Genomic DNA, 22379 nt, shown 5'->3' on the forward strand with positions numbered 1-22379 from the left:
TAAAAAGATCTTAAAATATGACAAACACTGCAAATACATACTTTTTGATCAAGAAAAACTGATATATATATATATATATATATATATATATATATATATATATATATATATATATATATTTTTTTTTTTAGGGTAAAATTGAGAGACACAATTGTAGCACAATTATTTTATTTTTATTAAAAAGAAAAAGGCATTTTAAGACATTAATATATTACAGAACTGTTCAAATTCAAACATGTGCCATTGCATTAAATAAAAACTGCATCGGATACAAAACCAAATGCGAATACGCGAAAGATAAACAAACCTGACGAAAGTTTAAAAATTGTAACGTACATATGCTGCATCTCGTCTCCCTCTTTGGCAAGAGACTTACGAATAAAATAATAAAATAAGACACAATAAGACATATATTGCACAGATCAAGGTTTGCTCCTTTGCTCTTCATGCTGAAAATGTTTTAAAAGGACACTGAGATGGAGATGGAGACTGTTCTAGGAAAATAATCAACAACAAAGTGGTGTCATAAAGCGAATAAGTTGCAGTTGATTATTTTCCTATTTTACTTCTTAATATTCCTATTCTAAGTGTAAAAGTTTAGTGTTCTCAAAACTTTGGAAAACCTGATTGGGGTTCTAAGAGAGGAAAAAAATCTATTAGAGGTTGGAGCAAATATTTAAATTTCTTTCATTTCGGTTTTAATCACGTGACCCTAACTTTGTCTTTGTTATCTAAAACCATATCGGATCAATAATTCCCATCGTCCCAGCTCCTCTCCTCCTGCTACGTTATGTTTTCCTACTTCCCGTCTTCCACTTTAAGGGTTCGAAAGGTCACACTGAGGAGGCAGAGCTGGGGGCGGAGCCACCTGGGCTGCCACTAATGACCTTAAAGATGTGCAGCGAATCAGAGAGCGAGCCCTTCGTACCATTTTCCAGCGCAGAGATCTGAGAAAAAAATCGGAAACAGGAAAGTTTAGAACTTAAAGGAAAACGGATTTTTTTTAGAAATAGTCAAATGTTCTGTAAAAGAAGTTTTGTTACCATCCCATCTGCACAGGTGTGCACAAAAAGAGGGAGAATGTGAGAGTTAAATCACTTAAAACACTCTCGATACTGAACAATCCAGTACAAGGTGCAGAGATGATTGGAGATGCTGGGATAACATGATGGAAATGTAAATCATTTCTAAAGCGAACCTCATGAAATATATGTAAATCATGCTAACACGCGACGTTATTTCCCATAATCCAACATCAGGAATGTAAATCGATCAAATCCATGAATTTTTTTTCATGATTTTCACAATCGAAAGATTATATTTTAAATCCTTTCTTGATAGTTGCCGCTTAAATTATCAACGTTAACGATGCCTCAAATTTGAATCAGCAGATTATAATAAGTAGAACAAAAACATTTGCTGTTTTTCCCCACTATAACCTTATCTTAAGTTATTCCAAAGCACAATGTTGAGCAGTCCCTTCAGGAATTTGCAGAAATTACCACAAAATAAAGCTAAAAGGCCTCATTTACCAACAAACATCACTGCGAAAGACAATTTTGTGCAGTTGCGATTTCGCCAATTCCAGGTATTTGTTCCGCAAAAAAAACTCAGCAAGTTGCATCGCAATTAAAAAAAAAAGCCACAGCAAGGTCAAGTATGTTTAGCTGCAAAAATCACAAAAAACTCTGTGAAATCCTGTACGGACTTCCTGAATATCGGGAGCTAAACAAAACTGCATAATACTGTATGTCTGTTTAACGTAAATAGAGTTTTATGAAATATAATAATCACTTTGTACATCCACAGTATGATGGATACACTCATAAAGCACGTAGCTAGCAAACGGTGTACATTAATCCTGCTAATCAGATCTGAAATCTAGATGTTTGATATCCTTGATATCAAAGTTGAGAAATGAGTAAAGCTAAAAACATAAAGTAGCTGCAGTGAGTTCAATAATGCCCTCGTTATAATACTTAATAATAAACCGAAATCCCAGTTTAACCCATGTGTATTAATTCCAGTCTTATTCATCTACTACTGTTATTATGACAGTATGACATAAACAGTAGATTTGTTAATATAATTCTGTCCAAATAGGGCTAAGGTTTGCTATGTGTTACAGTGGCTTTAAATCAGTGTGTGTCTCTTTATGTGTCTTTGAGTGTGTGTACCTGTTCGTGCATAATAAGCGACAGCTCTCTGGTCAGGTCTCTGTAGCTGGCCTTCATCTCATCGTGATACTCCTGCTGATCTTCCTTTATCAGCCTCTCGTTCACACTCAGAGCCTGGCCACAAGCCTCCACAAACTGCCTACAGACACAACACACACACACACACACTGTCCCGTAACCCTATTTGGACGGGATTAGATTTATCTCGAGACTTGTGAATCGGCCATGTTGGTGATTTTCTCCCTAGAAGACCTAGATGCACCTAGGGTCTTCAAACGGAGTTAAGAAGACGTGTATAAGAAACAGAAAGTTGAGACATGTACCTGAAGACCTCTTTAAGCTGTTTGACTTTATTGTCGGGGTATTTTTTGGCGCAGGCATCGTCGAGGAACGCTCTCGCATAAGCAAGTGGTCCTGCGTTTACCTAATGAAAGAAACAACACTGTATTAGGTTCACTGATGTATGTGTGTGTGTGTGTGTGTGTGTGTGTGTGTGTAAAACTCATACCTGTACACTGATACTGCCCTGCAGTTTGAGCTGCAGATGGATCATGTCCACCTCAGCGGCTGCACACAGAGCTTTCAGCTCCGTCACTTTGGCGCTCATCTCGTCTATGGCCACTTCTATAGGACTGAGATCTGTGTGGTGCTGATACATCACCGCTATACGCTTCTTCACGTACGGGAAACACTGAGTGGCTGAGAGAGACAGAGAGAAAGACAGATTTTTTTTCTTAGATTTAAAATATATATAAATATTTATTTAACAAATGATTCAAAGACAAAAGACAAAGCTGGAGAGGTAGAGGCAGAGACAGAAACGAGAAGAGACAGAGCGAGAGAAGAAGAGAGATTGGCAGAATAAGAGAAAGGGAAAGACAGAGACATAAGGAGAGTGAGAGACAGAAGAGGACAGAGAGATAAGGAAGGAGAAAGAGACAGCTAGAGAGAAAAAGACACAATGGGAGATAGTGAGACATGCAGGAGGAAGAGAGACACAATGGGGGGAGAGAGAAGGAGACAGAAAGAGTGAGTGAGACAGAAGGAGAGTACGAAAAGTTGAGTATAACAGGTTCTGTGATTAAAAGTTTCCTGTAATCTCGGCTGTGATTGGTCCACAGTCATGGAATTTATTTAGTGACATCATTAAATAAAAGCTCGTACAGTTTGTAGCCACGCCCCTAAATCATTTTTACACAGAAGTACTGAGAATACATAATACATAATACATTCTTAATATATTTGACATAAATACACAAATCTGTGTAATGAGAATCAGCAGGAGCTGAAAAGTCTGCTATACAATAAAACGTCTTTTTATACTTGTTGCGTCATAAAATCTGAGTCACTTACGTCTTCATAATCAAAGGGGTCTTGCAGTTGTTTTTATGTACTGTAGTATTATTTAATATAGTAAAAATGTTTCTTGAAAAGATGAACTCATGTGAGGGGAAAAAAAACACTATCAACAAACCTTCCAGTCATGTGAATGTGAGAGATATAAAGTACATGATGTGCTGCTTATCGTACTGGACTTCCTGCTATTGTGCTACACTTCCTGTTAAAGCTAGGGATTCAGCTGTGTACATGTATATAAGCAGGTGATCACGCTTGCATTATTGCTATTTGTAAACTTTTGCATTTAAAGCAAATTGTACTTGAGAAGCCATGCTCATTGGAGCTACACTATGTTCATTAAAATAAAATAAAAAAACATAATGACTGCACTGATCGTCTCATGGTTTAATTCAGATGCCTAAACATGTTTTTCAGTTTTGAGCGGTCACATGATGACCGCAGTATGAACCGCTGGCGTCCATGCTATACGTCTATTCACACAACCATGGTGTCCTAATCAGATATTGATAAGCTTTGCTGGAAGCACAGCCAGATCATATAAGGTTGGAGACTTTGATTAAGTATGTGATTAGTTATCAGAACTGGTCAAAGGTTCAGGGACACCGAGATTGAAGTCACTGAAGAATCTGGCTTAGCAGGCGGTAACTATAAATGTATAAAAAGTATGACTTTTCCAATAACAGCATGTCCCGAAGCGGTTTATTTCTCAACGATTACATTTATTATTCATTAAAGAACAACTTTATAGCTGTTTATAGTTAAATATTTGGAACGTTCTGGAAATAAGTTAGTTCCTGTTATCACTGTCTTTAGTTAAATAAGTTAGTTCCTGTTATCACTGTGTATAGTTAAATAAGTTAGTTCCTGTTATCACTGTTTATAGTTAAATAAGTTAGTTCCTGTTATCACTGTTTATAGTTAAATAAGTTAGTTCTTGTTATCACTGTTTATAGTTAAATAAGTTAGTTCCTGTTATCACTGTCTTTAGTTAAATAAGTTAGTTCTTGTTATCACTGTTTATAGTTAAATAAGTTAGTTCCTGTTATCACTGTTTATAGTTAAATAAGTTAGTTCCTGTTATCACTGTCTTTAGTTAAATAAGTTAGTTCCTGTTATCACTGTCTTTAGTTAAATAAGTTAGTTCCTGTTATCACTGTTTATAGTTAAATAAGTTAGTTCTTGTTATCACTGTTTATAGTTAAATAAGTTAGTTCCTGTTATCACTGTCTTTAGTTAAATAAGTTAGTTCCTGTTATCACTGTCTTTAGTTAAATAAGTTAGTTCCTGTTATCACTGTTTATAGTTAAATAAGTTAGTTCCTGTTATCACTGTCTTTAGTTAAATAAGTTAGTTCCTGTTATCACTGTTTATAGTTAAATAAGTTAGTTCCTGTTATCACTGTTTATAGTTAAAAAAAGGTTAGTTCCTGTTATCGCAGCTATAATCTAAGTTTCCTTCTTATGGGTTTGCTCCGGGTTGGATAGGGTAGGTCTGTTGGTGATTCTAAATTGCTTTAAGTGTGTATGAGTGTGTGAATGTGTGGGTGTGTCCCATCCAAGGTGTATTCCTGGCTCACACCCAGTGTTCCAAGGACAGGCCACAGATCCACCCAGACCCTGACCAGGATAAAGCACTTTGAACAGCAGATGAATAAATCTATGTAATGAAAGCAGTATACAGTATTATTTTTATATATATTATATATTGTTTTGGTAATTCAATGACATATTTTCACTTGAAAAACTAAGCACAGTGATATCTGATTGGTTGTGATATCTCCCATTGCTTATTTGTTTATCAAACTCAACCAATTACCTGCTAAACCAATTTCACACCTAAACGTACGATCGAAGATTTCAGTTTAGACCTGAATGGATCCTGAATATTGAAGTAAGAGTTGTCAGGAACAGCGATTAGGCCAACTCACTGGTGAGGACAGTTCTGCGCTTGCACTGCTCGTCCACGCCCCCGTGCCTCTTTCCGCACTCGGTGAATGGTGTCTCGAAGACGAACCGGCGGATGTTGTGGTTCCTCTCGAAGTCAGTGCGTCTCTCCTCCAGCTCCTTCTCCTCCAGATAGGGGGTCACGTGTGTCACCTGGATGTAGGCGAACTTGGCCTCCAGGTCCTTAGGGTTCACCTAAGCAACAGGGGTAAACAGAGGGAATACGTTATAGCTATATCTATTTCAGGCATTTTACCTACATTTTGGTGCCCCATGTGAGGAGCTACATTACTTACAGTACAAATACTTCTGAGTGATACTTTTTTTTGCTGATTTTTTAGATTGGTTTATCACATTGTTGTGGTGTAGAATAGTTTGAATCATTTACTGGACACAATTATCTGGTGTAAGTTTAACCTTTTGCGATTGAGATATTCAAAGGTTTGCAATAGCTTTTTCTTAATGCAATATAAATATTTTCTAATCACGTGTAGGCTCATGATCTATGCTTTCACACATCGTCAAATTGTAGTTTTTCCTCGCTTTTCCACACAGAAAGCATGAAAGGCACAAACCTTTGCATTCAACGGCATTTAAAACTGACTACAGTAAAAGTGGCAAAAATATCATACTTTAGAGACAAGTCTAACATACTTAAGCACTCGTATCTCAGCTCTGGAGAGTGATAGGACAAAACCGAGTGCACTCCTGAGTTAGTCTTCACCTCTCTAATGCACACTGCAAATTTGGTGAAAATAGGAGAACATCATATTTTTCTAAAAAAAAAAAAAAAAAGAAGTCCTTTGTGGATTTTTTGGTGAAAAACTCAGCATTCTCTGATTTTTACCAAATTCGCAATGCGTGTTAGGGAGGTGAAGACTAACACAGGAGTGCACTCAGTTTCATTCTCTCATACTCCAGAGCTGAGATCTGAGGCTTCCATTCCAATATATTACATTCAGTAAAATCTACTGATTTGGTACCCACAAATTTATCACAAACATTTATCACAGATTTTCTGCCACAGGCCAGGGGAGGTAATCATGAGCAATTTGTCTGTAACATGACAAGCTGCCAATTTTTCTTTTTAACATCAAAAATAAATAAATAAATAAAGCAAGGCTGGTGAGGGAACGACTGTTTATAGCTGCTATAATGTAAGCGAGAACACGAACGAACTTGTGTCATAGATGTTTCACATTAAGTGTAATTATAAATGGATAAAAAGTGTGACATGTCGCTGTTTAATAAAATAAAACATTGTAAAAAGTGGCAAATTGATGTGGCACAAGAGGAGTAAAACACTTCAGGGCATGCTGTCATAGGATGAATAATCAATGCAGGTGTAATTTTGCTGAATATTTTCCTTTAACACATAGAGTATTATTCCTGATGAGGTGTGGTATCCATGAACATGACTGTGGATTTGCTCCAAAGTTATAAATATGGATAGTCAATAACATGCATCTGAAACTGACTAAAAGAAAAAAAAAAGAGTCGGATATTTGTAACAACTATCTTTAAGTTCTAAATGCTTATTAGTACAAGTACTAAACTGAGAACTTTCCACCTCTGCTTGTTAGGTGCTTTGGATGAAAAAAATGTAACTAAGAAATTAATGAATGTAAATGAGATCGCTTTGTGAGACTGCTTCATACAGTATGCCGTATGTGGCTGTCGGAGCGATCGCGTTCACGCTGCGTGCCATTTTTTAAAGACCTGCAGACACTCTGAGGTGAACACATTTCGTGTATGATCTTACCCTGCCAGAGTCCTGGATCATTTTGACGTTCTCCTGGCCGAACTTGTCAGAGTAGAGCTTATGCAAGCGTTGTGAGATCTCAGACAGAGGGGTGAACTTGGGTTCCTTATAGATATACTCCTTCCCATCTTCGTCTTCAAAGAAACCCTAAACATGACAGTTTTACCAGGGTTTGTTCAGTCACTCTGGAGACGCGTTAGAGCCGTGACACACCAAGCCAACGCTGAATAACCTGCTCCAGAGACTGCTAATCAGAGTCGACAGGATCAGAAGAGATTTTTAATATAACTACCCAGTACACCTAGTGTGAAAGCAGCCGAAGAGTTGGCTTGGTGTGTCAGAGCCCTTTCACATCGAAATCAAAGCAAAAGGAGGCACATGAAAATGCTGAAAGCTGAGCTGATTAAGACTGATCTGAGAAATTTGAGAACATCTGAGATCTTTCTGTTTATCAGCTCTGGTACTCAAGCTGTACTCTGGGTTGTACTTTGGGTTAAAACAAGAATTCTGGCTGAATTCATGTGAAAGTTCAATCATCCAGATGCAACTGACTCAGGATTCCATTTTAACCATCATTCATAATTCAGAACCATAATCGTTCTCGAGTTCAATCGCCTACTACACTATACATTACATCAGTTTTTGCTCGGTGGATTCATTATTGTGCACAGATGTTTTCGGAATCAGTAATGTGAAATGCACGCAAAATAAAGTTTAGCGCGTACGGTTCTAGTAAACCCGGTCATTTGCGGTTAGACATACGGTGAGGGTCCAAAAGTCTGAGACCACATTGAAAATCTGGGGTTTTGTTTTTAAATTGGAAATTGGAGATGCGAGTCTCCCTGAGTTTGTGTTAAAGCGCACCTATTATGGTTTTGAAACGTGCCTAATTTTATTTTAGAGGTCTCATACAATAGATTTACATGCATCCAAGGTCAAAAACACTTTAATGTGCTCATAATTTCGTTTCATAAAGCTCGTGATGTGCTGCAGCATTACATTTTCCCCCCAGTGTCACAAACGACTCACTAAATGATCCGTTCTAAAGGATTCATTCTAAACTCCTCCTTTCAGAGCGCATACTCTGCTCTGATTGGTCAGATGTCCCAGTCTGTTGTGATTGGTCTACCGCTGTCAGAGTGTTTCAAAAAGGAAACGCCCACTACCATAACGAGTTTCGGCTCCGTCTGTCAGCGAGCAGCCGATGAAGACCAGAGGCGGGGCTTTTTGTTACAAACCTACGTAGGTTAGTACAGGAAGTAAGTCTGGAATCACTAACGACTCATTTCAGCTGTTCAGAATCGCTTCCTTCTTTTGGGATTCAATAACTCCATTTGTCGTGCGCTTTGATTTTGAAACTTTGCAGACTTTTTACTTTCACAAACAGCTCTATAACACGCTACATGAAAGGTAATATTAGAAAATCCATAATAGGTGCACTTTAAATTGAAAAAGCATGCCAAAGAGAAGCGTTTTCACTAGTGTTCTCAGACTTGTTGACATCGGATGCTTTTGTCATGTCATTTGTGTGTCATGCATTTAACTAGCTAACTAGCTTGCCATATGTTATTATATTATGTTAATTAGGTGTCCAGGCAGCCAAAACAGGGACTAGGAGGCACACTGGAGATTCAGAGGGATTTTGCCCATCCCCGTGATATCCGATTTGTTAATCCAAGTTTAAAATGAAACGGTACAACCCGTCTTAACCTGTCTTAAAATGAAACCCTGCTTGATCTAACACTTGTTGGTTTCCCAGCACCACAGTTTCTCGCCATGTTCCTGGAAAAGCGTCTAGTTTATGGTTCCGCTGCGTGCTGTAGGTCGCTCCGACCTCACGCTTCTGTCTCTCTGCAATACATTATGCACCAGCGCAAGCTTTCAGAAGCACTAATGGGGATTAAAGAGAGCACTTTCACTATATACATAACCTCTCTGGAGTCAACAGCAGAGTGGTTTCATGGGTCATAAAACATAAAGCATTACTGGCTCAGCTGGAGTGTACATTAAAGCGGTAGCCCGGCTTTTTAATGATGGCGGCTGCAAGCGTGAGCGTGAGCGTGAGAGAGTTTCCATTTTTAAAGTCGAGTGAACGCCGAGCGGCTACAAACGAGTGAGCTTGCATCATAAGTGCATTATGACGAGTTATGAAAGACATCAGCACAAAGAGAAGCTAGGCTTTTTTGAGAAGGTGAGCAGGGAGGCCAGAGATGGCCTCATTAACAAAAACAGCGCTGAATGTGAGTCACACACACACACACACACACACACACAGACACACAGAAGCAGTTCCTGCAGCACCACTTACCGCAGCCTTATGGAAAGAAAAGAGAAAGTAGAGAAGATCTGATTAAACCCAAAACCCGAAAAATCATACACAAGCTTTTAGTAAAGCAACCATGCAGACATGGAACTTCATTCTCATGCATACTACAAAAGAAATGAACGTAACGTGCATTTTATTTCACTAAATCACATTGTGTTTGCATGTGACCTCATGCAAATATGTATAATAAAGTTTTCTATTTAATGCAGCATCAAATGTCATTTAAAACCAAGATCCCAAATAAAGGTCCTATGGACACATTTTCTGGACACCGGTGCTGGATTTTTTGAAAATGCCATACCTGCCCAAAAAAAGCCACTCTGAAGAAGGTTCCCAGCAGCCTTTTCCCAGAATGCATCACTTCTATGACTTTGGTGTAAGCCCGGTGTAACATGTCATACAGGTGAGCCAGTTTCTGCATAAAGAACCCGATTATAAATATCAATGCGCTTGTATTGTTTCTATATAATCTTTGATATGGTACACACTGCTCTAAGGAGATGTTTATTTAACATTTATGAAAGGAGTCTCCCAGCGTGAGCACGATGTAACAGCCAGAGGTAACAGGACAAGCTGCATTTTCTTTCCTCTTATTACCTTCAAGACAAACTTAAACAGAGGCTGGTGAGGGAACGACTCTTTACAGCTGCTATAACTTAAGGGCTTAGTTGTTTCACATACATTAAACATTTCAATTAATGGATTCAAATAGAACATGTTCTTTAATAAATAAAACTTGGCGAAATGATGTGGTACAGGAGGAATAAGAAACTTGGGGACATGCTGTTATAGGAAAATAATCAACTTCAGGCTGGCAACAGTTAATCTGCTTCACATTTCTTGTGAGAACATAACGAGAGATGAATGACTAAAACTTAACTGATGTCTATTCACTTTTGTGTGCGTGTGTGTGTGTGTGTGTGTGTGTGTACCTCAAAGTCCCTACGCTGTTCGTAAATGGGGATGACGAGTTTGTAGATGTCTGAGATCAGCTCGTATCGTTCGGCTTTCCACAACCCATCAGCACACTTCTCTAATAACTCCATCAATACCTCCTAAAAATCAATGCACACAAACATCCAGACCTTTCAGCACTGTTAAATGAGAACCAAACTCCCGCTTCACTGCTGCAGCACCCGGTGTAAAATTTCAGCAGTGCACAGCTCACAGGGATTACAAACGGCAGTTATGTTGTCATTCCACACAAGAGACATCTTTACACACAGCACGAAATCGATGTGTTTTCCCGCCCTCTTTTGATTGACAGGATATAATCAGCCCTGATCATTGGATGTTTTTAAATTAATGGCCGATAGCCGGTAGCATGAAAAATAGCCTTTATCGGCCGATACTGATTATTGGCCGATACATCGGTGAATCTCTATACATACTGTACCTTTTATCTTCGTAATAAGCTCTTAGGAGCACTAAGCTGTGGTATTAGTATGTAATCAGGGTGTGAAGTGAAGGGATGTGAGGGAGTGTCTACACAGTAAAATCCCTAGTGTTGAATTAACACCCAGAGTGTTTATTTGACTCCAATGGACTTATATAAACACTGTAGGGTATAAATTCAACACTGGTGATTTTGCTGTGTATAAACAACTGACAGAACGGTGACGTAAACACAAACATGCATTCCGCAGTTTTCCAAATAACGCAGTTTTCCGAAGGGAATACTTTGCTCCTGAGGTCACGGCCTAAACCATAGTTTTTCTTTTTATCACATTCTACAGGTTTTTTCCAGCTTATTTGTGTTATTACTAAGAAAACTAAATTGACTACTGCACCTTTAAAGGAAGACATTACATCATGAGCTGAGTTCTATTTCATGTCAGTGTTAATCTGAACCCTGTGAAGTTTCATGCCAGATTTCAGATCATGTGACACGTCACAGTGCAGATAATTAATCTCGACCTCGATGAGCAGGAAGTGCAGGGTGGTCTAGAAAACCTGGAAATTCGAAATGAATCGAATTGAAGATATTTCAGTCCTTCTTTCTGTGAAGGCAGACGCGAGAAGGAGAACTGCAGGATAAGACAAGCTCACATCTACAGTATGTTCTGCATAATCAAGCAAAACTACAACTGCTGAACTTCTGTTTCTTCGTCACTGGCGAACACTGGCGAGTTAAAGGCCTTTAATGCTGGCACTGATAAGATAAGAAACCTCAGGGAACATTTCCTACAACACGAGTGAGGATTAAACCATGGAGTTGTTAATTAATCTCATCTCAATAACACTTCACAGCGCTGTTTTCATTACGCAGACTTGACCACAACCCGACCTCGTTAAAGTGCACGTCCTGCATTCCCACGTCCTCCAACATGGCCGCCTCATCGTTGATGTTGGGGGTGATGATGCTGAATGCCGAGCAGCCCTCATGGAACATTCCTGTGACGAAATGGCAGGATAAACATTTATCAGAGGACTGATTTGGATTAAAATATTAATAAAAATAATAATAACTCTCCAAAGCAATCTTAAGTGTGTTATATAAAATTATATCAGGTTTCATGACTGCTATCAGAGTTTTTATGATAATGTTTAATAACAGGGCTATTGAAAACACACACAAACACACACACACACACACACGTGCGTGGTCGTGCTAGATATGAAGTGTCCATTCAGGACGAGTGTGTATTAGACCTGCTATCAGCCTCATGTAAATTGCAGGTGTTATCAGTAGAATTCACTGAATTCCACATTGATGTCTGGAGACGACCCTTGTACATGAGTAGTGTGTGTAGTAAGTGTGTGTGTGTGTGAGAGGGGGTGGTGGTGTATTTACAGTCACGTCCATAATTATTGCCATCATTCATGTAAATGATTAAAAAGAAGACTGACAGTAGTTAATATATGATTAAATAAAAAAAGAGCATTAATTCAAATTAAAATTCAATAATTGTGGAATAAAAATCATTACTCTGTTAATATAAACAGAGCGAGAGAGAGAGAGAGTTTAATAAATAATCATTTAATTTAAGAAATAATCATCAGGAACATCTCATATATTGTTTACTGGCTTTATAGAATGTGCCATAAAGTTGTATATTTAATAATGAGTAATTAAATGTCATATGCTTTACTGTCTCTATTTTATGACTAGAAAAATATCTCCAGTCATTCCAATTGCTAAAAGTCTGTGTCTTATCAGTGTTCCATCCATTTATGACCAGCACTTGACTGAGAGGAGAGACCTAGAAGAGTGTAAGGTGAAAGGTCTGTGTGCGTGTGTGTGTGTGTGTGTGTGGGTATGTGTGTGTGTATGTGTGTGCGTGTGTTTTGTATAGTACATGTTCATCTTATGAACATCAAAGTTGCTTAAAAAAACATGTCTGTTGATTCTGCTTTGGATTTTAGACGACACTAACTTGTGTTTATAAACAAATAAAGTTTTTAAGTAAAACAAATTTAACCATCAACTGTATTATACAAGGAATAATGCAAATAATAATATCCTTTAAATAACATCAATTCCAGCCTCGAAAAAAAAAAAATCTAAAATTTCACTTGCACCAATTCAGAAAAATAAAAATTAGTATGGATGTAGAGCGCTCTCCTGTGGCTCACCTTTCCTCTTCAGGTATTCAGCCACCAGCGCCGCCACGTGCACGTAACACATCGCTGCCTGTATGCCGAGGAAAACAAACAAACAAACAAACAAACAAACAAATAAATAAGCAGTACTTATTGGTGCACAGAAAGACTGTCAGTAGTAATTTAGCAGTTGGATAAATATCAGACTATTGTAGATGTTAGGACAGTTAGTTGTGTGTGTGTGTAGAGTACAGTCCATGCTGACCTCAGACAGATCTCCGTTCTTCACATGGATTTTGGCCATGCTGTCCAGCCAGGTCTTTCGCAGCTCTGGCGTGCTGGTGTAGGACTTGGCCAGACTGTACTGCAGGTCCACCAGCATCTCCGGATCCTTCTCGTGCTCCTTCATCTGCTCCGTGGCCATCAGCACCGTCCGGATCCGCTTAGTCAAGTCCTTCACGTCAGAGGGGAAAGCAGTGTGCTGGGACAGGGACAGAAGAGAGAGAACTAGATTTATAATAATAATAATAATAATAATAATAATGCTCTTAAATGTGGAACCTATATACTATATATACTAATACAGCAAAACAATCAGGATATAAGATTTCACAGACATGCCTTCATTATATATAATCTTATTAGAAATAACAAAAAGTCTTTCTGCATGTTATAAAATTGCATAATAACTTGTAATTGCCTGCATTTTATATTTAGGTAAATATTAAGTATAAAATATGTAATACAGACTTTTCTTATCATTCTATTTTTTGTAGATAAATTGCAACAACAACAAAAAAGGAGGGGTTACAAACTTTTGCACACACCTTTATTATGTAAGGGATACTCAAAAGAATAAAAATCTTTCATCTGAAACAAATCTATATTTCTAATATAAATGGTATAACAGCAAAATAAAATAATTTAGAGAATGATGAAAAACATTGGTTATAATGACTCATAGCCTCTTTATCCACCTTCATATTCTTGTCACTGTTGGCACAGTTGTTAATAACAGACAGAGACTGCTGGAATCGTGTTCCTCCGATCCCAACCACGTCCGCTATCAACTGACTGACCGCTATTACCACCTGAAAGAAATATTACACACGGAGTAAGAATGAATGATAATACAGTATGCATTATAAGATTGACATAACCTGTCCTAAACGTGTCATGGAGGATTCCATATATACGACCACATGTTGTCATGACCAATTTACATCCATGACTGCTGATTAAAGCTGAATGCACACGTGTACTGCTTTTTGACAGATAGAATACTTTTTTTTTACTTTGTCTGTTATAACATGTAATAACATGTCATATGTTAATTAAACATGAATTGCGCTCTACCTAAAGAGAACTGACTGTAGCAGAGATGAATGTGTCTCATGCTAGCAACATAACAGCAGGTATAATAATTACCAGCGTTGATACAATGACAGTAAGTCATTTGACATGCAATGTCTTTACAGTTCGTATCATCTCATGACAAGTACCATTTTGCAATTTGTAGGCTGTGAGGTAAAATGCGACCTAAATTTAATTTGTCTAAAACACAACCTACTTATATATATTTTTTACATGGAGTTGACATGCCTCACGAAGGCATACAAATTAGGCAGGCTCTGTTCTATACACATGAATAGCTAAATAATGAATTAAAATGTAATGTGCATTACTGGTATATGAGGCTTAGCACCTATGTTTTTGGTGAGGAGGCGTGTGTATATTAATTACATACAGCAAAAAAAACAAAAACAAAAAAAACCCCACAATACTGTGTGTATTAGTTCTGAGACATAATTTAAAATGTTTAAAAACCTGACTTTTCTCCTGTGGGCGTGGCTTATTCTGCTTTTTATTGCTATAACTATCAGTCCTTTCCCTGTGCTGTTCCGTCTCTTGCCTGTAGGTGAGTGCGGATGAAGGACTTCCTTTCCGTGTAATCGAAGTTGCTCTTCATGAGGAAGTAGACCAGGTGTGCGGCATCACTCCGGATTGAGCTCAGTTTGGAATTACAGCACTTTAGGATTTCATAACAGAGCCAGGCACACAGGTCAGCCCGGCCATCAAAAAATGTACTCGGGAACTAGGTGGGGAGGGGGAGAGATGGAGATCAGTCCAGGTGAGACAGGAAATGAGAACTGGGTCGCATTAGGACCACAGACATGGAAGGTGTTTTATAATGTACCTTGTGTATGAAGGCACGCAGTGAAGTGAAGATGTGCTTCAGCGCCATCTCTGATTGAGGGATCTGCAGGAAGCACAGGTGCACCTGGAAAACCTTCTTCATCAGCGGATTGTGTCCCAAATCAGCACACAGCTGCGTCTACAGAGACAAGGAGTAGCAGCATAGTGACTTTTACACTTGAACTCTTTTGTGTATAGTGTCCACGCTTGTCTATTCAATATCAGGCTGTTTTTAGTACAATATAAGACGTAAATATCTTCCAAAATCATTCAAGATCATTACTGTAATTTAAAAAAAGTTATTAGAAACAAATTAATTATAAAACAAAATGTGGCAGATTTAAAGAATATTATTGCTATATTTTAGATCTGAATATAAACGTGTGGTTTTAAAAAAAATAAAATAAACACATTTTCTTTTTATATAATGTGTCATTTTTTAAAATCCTTATTTACTCATGGTTTTCCTACACATGGACCATTCGTTTATTTTTTTTTTTAATATAAGTGATATTTTGAAAACAGTCAAAATTTGTATTCAATTTTAGTGAATTAAATGCATAAATTAAAATATTTTCTTTGTATAATTTATGCATGAAAGTGTTCATTCATGTGCAATGAGTGAGACCTGTAATCTAGTGAATCATCTCATGGGTCAAGATGTCATCTATGACTAGAATATACACTACAATTTCCTCAAACCACGGAGTAGAGGTTCTCAACCTTTTGTAACTAAAGCCCCCCCAAGCCTCCCCTATCATGTGCCCCCCCCATTCCCCCCCCCCATATTGGAGGAGATCAGGTATAATGATTATCTATTCTATATAAAATCTATCTATATATAACCTAATATATAATCTGTTTTAGATAGATAGATAGATTTTTTTTGCTTTTGTGTTTTTGTACTTTTTTAAATTACTTTTCATAACTTTAATGATGTTTTTATAACTTATATGACTTTTATAAATGTATATAACGGACAGGTATGGAACATGAATTATCTTTTTGATTGACAAAGGAAGCACAGTAAAATCCCTAGTGTTTAATTAACACCCAGTGTGTACATTTGTGTCCAATGGACTTATATAAACACTGTAGGGTGTAAATTCAACACTCTGGGTATTAAATCAACACTGGGGATTTTGCTGTGAGGGTGATCTTGAAAATTTATCTTGTTTCTGAACACTTTAACTACTTTGAACAAGAGAACTATGCTGTATTAACGTGGACTATTTTAGATGCAAAACATGTTGCATTACAATCGTCTTACATTCTAAAAACATTCCCATAAGAATGATGTAAATTGGGATGAAGGGGCGCATCTCGTTATCCATGACATTGTTAAATCTCCGGCTCTCAGCCCCTCACAGAACAGAGCAGACGCAGAGAGAGGTGAGAGTGCAGCGGGATAACAAGATCTCATGCTTGCAGGACAGTACTGCCGACATTTGGAAAGTTGCTAAGGTTTGCCCAAAAAGTCGCTAGATTTGTCACTAGGCACTTTTTTTTGCTGAAAAGTCGCTAAAGGGGTCTGAATAGTGGCTAAGTTGGCAACACTGGTCTGCACTGACAGCTAGATAAAAGGCAGCTAAGCGCCGCCTCTCCCCAGCAAAAAGAAAATACAAAGGAAGAGGGAATGCGGGGTTTTTCATTTATGACATTCTATTTGAAAAGCAATAAAATACACAGAGTCCCCAAATAATACTTGCCTTTTCTTTTTGGGGGAAATTTGGATATTTAAAACCAAGTTTGTTGCCCACCACATTCCCATCCACCCATCGGACAAATTTACTAGTGAATCAAAAGTGTTTTTGAACTTTTTGAGTTAGGACTGCTCCTTCCCATCTGGAATATACTGTATAAAGGCTGTACCTTAAATCCCATGATGAAGATGCTGAGTGTGTCCAGGACAGTCAGACTCACTTCAGTGGAAACATTGGCCTCCAACAAACACACGTCAGAATCACCATGTCCATATGCTGTGAAAGAAATCACCGAAAGCCTGGCTCATATAAATCATGGAGTGATGTTGGGGAAAAAAAATCATATTGCAATACTTTAGGACTTCATGATAAAAATCAGGAAATTCGAACACAGTAACTACCAGAAATGCAAAAAGTAAGCATTTGTGCTTATACACGTGTACATGTATTTTTATTTCAAGATGGCGTCTTACTGTGATTAAAGGTGTGTGCACTCTCCATGTTGCTGAGCTGGTGTAAACGTGTGTGTAAGATCCCCGCTCTGTTACGAGACACAGGGAGAGTCAGTGACTTCCTGTCTGGAGTCATAAATCCAACTCCTTCCTGGTTCCTAGCAGAAATAAAATAAAAATAAAAAAAACAAACCATGTGAAAGGTCCCATCATATGTTGTGAAAAGACTCGATGAAGTCGTTACACACCACTCAGTCACAAAGGCAAAACACAGACACTACAATTTCATTAACTTGAAGATAAATGATTGGGTAAGTATGTCGTTTTCTCAGTTTTCTCAGTTTTAGTGTTTCCCTAATGGTTGCCTTTGTAATGCAGTGCTGTAGCATGCACAAGATTTATGGACTATTCTTTGGAAATCACCGACAATATGGCCACGTATATTAGGAGTCATTATCTGGAATCTTTTTTGCTGTGCTTTCACAGTCTGTGAGAAAGCAATCTGACTCTAAATCGACTCAACGGGAAGTGAATCAAACGTGCCATGTATTTTGGGTTGCTGGCTTGCTGTAGGGGTGAACTACACACTCTTCACCCAATAATGTTTATCCCCTTTTGGTTTGTTTAATTATGTGAAAGTTTACTGAAACTAAACAAAACCAAGCACCAAACCAGGTATCAAATTTCGCTCTAACTGCTTTCTAAAGTGCAAGCGCCATAAATAAATCAGATCATTTAACACACAGTTCAGCCAGAGGGTTAAAAACTGAGACTGAGCACAATGAAATGTTGAGAAACCACACACACACACACACACACACACACACACACACACACACACACACACAACAACACACACACACTGCAACTTTTGCTAGGCTGTAAATAATGTGTTAGTGAATGGTTGGTTAACATGCGGTTAGTATTCAGCCACTCAGCAGCACTCAGCTCTTACCCCGTGCAGGGACACCAGGAAGTTATAGGCAGCATTGACTAACTGTACTCTCGCCAGCATTTCAGCCAAGAACACACACACACACACACACACACACACACACACACACACAAAGTAGGACAGGATCATTCAGGGCAGCAATGCAAACATCTCTAAGTGCGTACGTGTTCCTTTTATATGGACTATACTGAACGTACCTGTTAATAAACCTCTTCCCCATGTACCTAAACTGATAGAGACACACCCTGAGTGACAGAAAAGAGAAAAACAACATCTCAGTGATGTTTCCTTGCTCGTATCAAATAGTCATTATGGATCCTGAGTGTTACACCCTTACTCTATCAGAGTGAAGAAGTCCATGAGCTCAGAGGGAGACGCTTTGTTCCAGTACGTGAATAATGCATCTGGGAAGAAAGAACAAGGAGGTCAAATGCAACAATTTGCCAACAAATTGTCTGCTGACACTGGAGACTCCTTCCATAAATGTGAAATAAACATGTTCTTACAGAAAACGTCACCATATTAATGATTACACATCTTTCTTAGTCCGTTTGTGTTATATGTTGCAAGTCCCTGTTACTACGGAAACGATAACGTATTAGAATGAGTGCATTAATATAAACGTGCACTACTGTCAGAACTGAAGAGTAAATTAATTAACACCTTCCGACCAATCACAATCCAGAATTCAACAGAGCTGGGACATAATATGTATAATATTTACTCATTTGATTGCATTAATGTTAAAGATAGCTTCAAATCTGATTTCTGTGGCTGAGTGAATGCCGAAGTGGCCAAAGTAGCAACCACTTGTCAGAATGATTAGACAGAAGCGGCGCTTCTGCAGTATCGATTTGTTCTGACTTGGGTATTTTATCGTGTAACGTAATCTGACTCCGTGCGTTTTAGGCAAGGAACATTGCAGTATGTGTCGAGTTCAGGGATTCTGACGAGGACGATGCAAAGCCTGTAAAGGTATAACCTACACACATACTCAACTTTATCGATTTTCAATATTTCTCTAATTCCACCGTGATTTACAGTTCTTATGCCATATACATGCAGTGTGTGTGTGTGTGTGTGTGTGTGTGTGTGTGTGTTCTTACCCTCAGACATGCTCTTCAGTACATGCAGAAAACACATAAGCAGATTCCTGATTTCCTCTCGGTCCAGTTTATCACAACGCAGAACAGAGCTCCCAGGAGCAGCTGCAGACTGGGTCTGTTAAACACACACACACACACACTTAATTAAAATCTATTTAATACCACACGGAAGCTAACCTCATTACATTACAACATAGTTTAGTAAGTAGGGATAAAACCCACTGCAAAACAAATGCACAGTCAACACACACACACACACACACATACACACACAGGGCTTCACTCCCCAGAAGGGGACACTCGGTAAGATCTACTTGTATGGATTTAGCAGCGATGTGTGTGTTGCTCTCAGAGACACTGGAGGTCGACAGAAGTGAAAAATCCATCGTGAAGCGTTTGGCTGCCCTGCTATTGGGGGCGGAGTCTTCTTGCTCCAAGGGGAGGGGCAGCACCATGAGGGTGTGTCTACGAGTGAACCTCTCCCTCTGCTGATTGGTCAGAGTTTAGATGAGGTGCAATATTAGGTGTAATTAATGAAATGAGAGAGCATCTTGGCTGAAGAGTAAATCAGCTGTAAAGAAATTCACTCTGAAAGGAAGGAAGAACCGAGGTCGGAGTTGTACCTTATCCACAGAGCTGCTCTTCTCGCTGTTCTTCTCAGTAAGGCTGTTTCCAGAGTCGGTGCTGAGCAGAGAGCCGCGGGAGTCGGCGTGACGCACGGCGTTGATGTTGGGAGTGGAGGTGTGGGGTGTGGCTGCAGAGAGATGACATCTCATTCATCTACAGACGTCATATCACTTTAGAACAGTTGCATGCAGTAAGTGTTATGGTGCCGTGGCTGGTTTATTTCTCATGCAGAACGCACACTGTAATCATAACATATGCTCTTACCGACTCTAGTTAGTATCGGTTAACTACAGTGCTCTTTAAATCTGATGGCAGAACTTTTGTTTTGTATAAAGCAGTTTTAAAAGCTTTTTTTGGACTCTAAAAGTCAGTCATTTAGAATAGAGCACAGTGGTGCAGGAAGTGATAATGACATGAACACACACACTCACCTGTACCTGAAATGACCCCAAACACATCCTTATGAAGACTGCTGTCAAGTTTATATGAAGATGCAGTGGGGATAATGGACAGAGACTCTTCCTTCATGCTCTGTAATGAAAAACTGATGTGTGTACTGGACTCTCTTTCTCTCTCTCTCTCTCTATATATACATATATACATACACATAGAAGGTAATATGACCAATCCCACACACCTTTTAAGGAATATGACCAATTCCACACACCTTTTAAGGAATCTGAACAATCCGCACATGCTTGAAGGAAATCTGACCAATCCTACTCACTCCTGAAGATAATCTGACCAATCCTGCTTGCTTCTGAAGATAATCTGACAAATTCTACTAACTCCTGAAGGAAATCTGACCAATCCTGGTCACTCCCAAGATAATCTGACCAATCCTGCTTGCTCCCGAAGATAATCTGACCAATCCTGCTTGCTCCCGAAGATAATCTGACCAATCCTGCTTGCTCCTCAAGATAATCTGACCAATCCTGCTTGCTCCTCAAGATAATCTGACCAATCCTGCTTGCTCCTGAAGATAATCTGACCAATCCTGCTCACTCCCAAGATAGTTCGACCAATCCTGCTTGTTCCCAAAGATAATTTGACCAATTCTGCTTGCTCCCGAAGATAATCTAACCAATCTTGCTCAATCCGGAAGATATTCTGAACAGTCCCACCTGCTCCTGTAGACCCTCTTGACCAATCCTGCACACTCATGCAGTTATTACTGTTTGCACCTGGCTACACTGCACCTGCAAATTTCTTCTTCATTGTTTCTATTTCTCAAAATATAAACAAATTTATAATTTATACCACTGTAACCCTGACCAGGATAAAGCAGTTACTGAAGTATGAATGAAAACCAAGTCACACAGTGATGGGTGAGCTCCATATAATCTTTCCTGTTAATGAACCTGGACTTACTGTGTCTTGCAAGTTTCTAACTGCTTGCTCTTGCCAACATAACGTAAGTGATAACAGGAATTAACTTGTTTTATGGCCATTTTATAATATTAAATACAACTCAGATAACAAACCTGACTGGTACACATGTCTCTGACATTCAGCCTGTGAACGTTCTCCTGAAGTAATCCAAACAGGGGCAGGTAGAGCGTGGCTAGCCTAGCCTGCTGACTCTGAAACACACACACACACACACACAGAGGTCAAACTGTATTATATTATACTCTACATCAGTTCATTCGAGTCAGTGAGGTAAAATGATCCAACCCTGGAGGCGTAGCGATCGTCGAACGCGTGTTTGATCATCAGACTCTTCAGAACACTTATGGCGATCTGCTGGATCTCTCGAAACTCCTGCATAGCTCTGCCAACCTCCCGCAGCAGGAGCCCGACCAGGAAATGATTCCTGCAGAAGTCATCGGTCAGCGAGTAGTCAAGCTGTAGGTCTGCGAGGAGACGTGTGAGTGTGTGTCTGGTTTAATTATGTCATTAAAGTCATTAAAGTCACCAAAAACATGTTTGGAAGAAAAGCTTGTTTTTCTATATTCAGGATATTATTTTTCTATACTGAAAGGAAAGGAAATTGAAATAATAATAGAACTGATATTATACAGCCACCAGCACAAGCTGAGCTTGTACATATTCACCTATATTTTCATCCTGAGTGTCTTTACAGCATGAGATAGAAAAGCACAGAGGCAGACAGAAAGCAGCTGGCTTTGAGTGCAATCTAATTCAACCTCCTAAATTTGATTACTATCAGCAAAAGAAGGGCCTGTGATCTGTTAGAGTGATCCAGTGATATTAGAGTTAAGCATTA

The 22379-nt window shown here is 38.8% G+C and overlaps 1 protein-coding gene across 4 annotated transcripts in view; it reads right to left on the reverse strand.

Annotated features, from left to right (window-relative positions):
• Positions 1 to 160: 160 nt before the first annotated feature.
• dock9b (dedicator of cytokinesis 9b) overlaps positions 161 to 22379 on the reverse strand; it is a 68384-nt gene continuing 46165 nt past the window's right edge. For all 4 annotated transcript variants that reach the window (XM_053637190.1, XM_053637189.1, XM_053637188.1 and 1 more), the window contains 23 exons: positions 21827 to 22005; positions 21634 to 21732; positions 20581 to 20680; positions 20146 to 20276; positions 19523 to 19637; positions 18754 to 18820; positions 18614 to 18661; positions 17483 to 17619; positions 17179 to 17285; positions 15308 to 15445; positions 15023 to 15205; positions 14088 to 14201; positions 13376 to 13591; positions 13144 to 13201; positions 11855 to 11961; positions 10500 to 10622; positions 9869 to 9982; positions 7242 to 7388; positions 5464 to 5674; positions 2686 to 2876; positions 2501 to 2601; positions 2178 to 2316; positions 161 to 947 (listed from right to left, as the gene is read on the reverse strand). In XM_053637190.1, coding sequence (XP_053493165.1) covers positions 834 to 947; positions 2178 to 2316; positions 2501 to 2601; positions 2686 to 2876; positions 5464 to 5674; positions 7242 to 7388; positions 9869 to 9982; positions 10500 to 10622; positions 11855 to 11961; positions 13144 to 13201; positions 13376 to 13591; positions 14088 to 14201; positions 15023 to 15205; positions 15308 to 15445; positions 17179 to 17285; positions 17483 to 17619; positions 18614 to 18661; positions 18754 to 18820; positions 19523 to 19637; positions 20146 to 20276; positions 20581 to 20680; positions 21634 to 21732; positions 21827 to 22005 — 2939 coding nt within the window. In that variant the 3' untranslated portion in view covers positions 161 to 833. The remainder of the gene's footprint in view (positions 948 to 2177; positions 2317 to 2500; positions 2602 to 2685; positions 2877 to 5463; positions 5675 to 7241; positions 7389 to 9868; positions 9983 to 10499; positions 10623 to 11854; positions 11962 to 13143; positions 13202 to 13375; positions 13592 to 14087; positions 14202 to 15022; positions 15206 to 15307; positions 15446 to 17178; positions 17286 to 17482; positions 17620 to 18613; positions 18662 to 18753; positions 18821 to 19522; positions 19638 to 20145; positions 20277 to 20580; positions 20681 to 21633; positions 21733 to 21826; positions 22006 to 22379) is intronic.

Source organism: Ictalurus furcatus, chromosome 12 (assembly GCF_023375685.1).
Source record: "Ictalurus furcatus strain D&B chromosome 12, Billie_1.0, whole genome shotgun sequence".
NCBI lineage: Eukaryota > Metazoa > Chordata > Actinopteri > Siluriformes > Ictaluridae > Ictalurus > Ictalurus furcatus.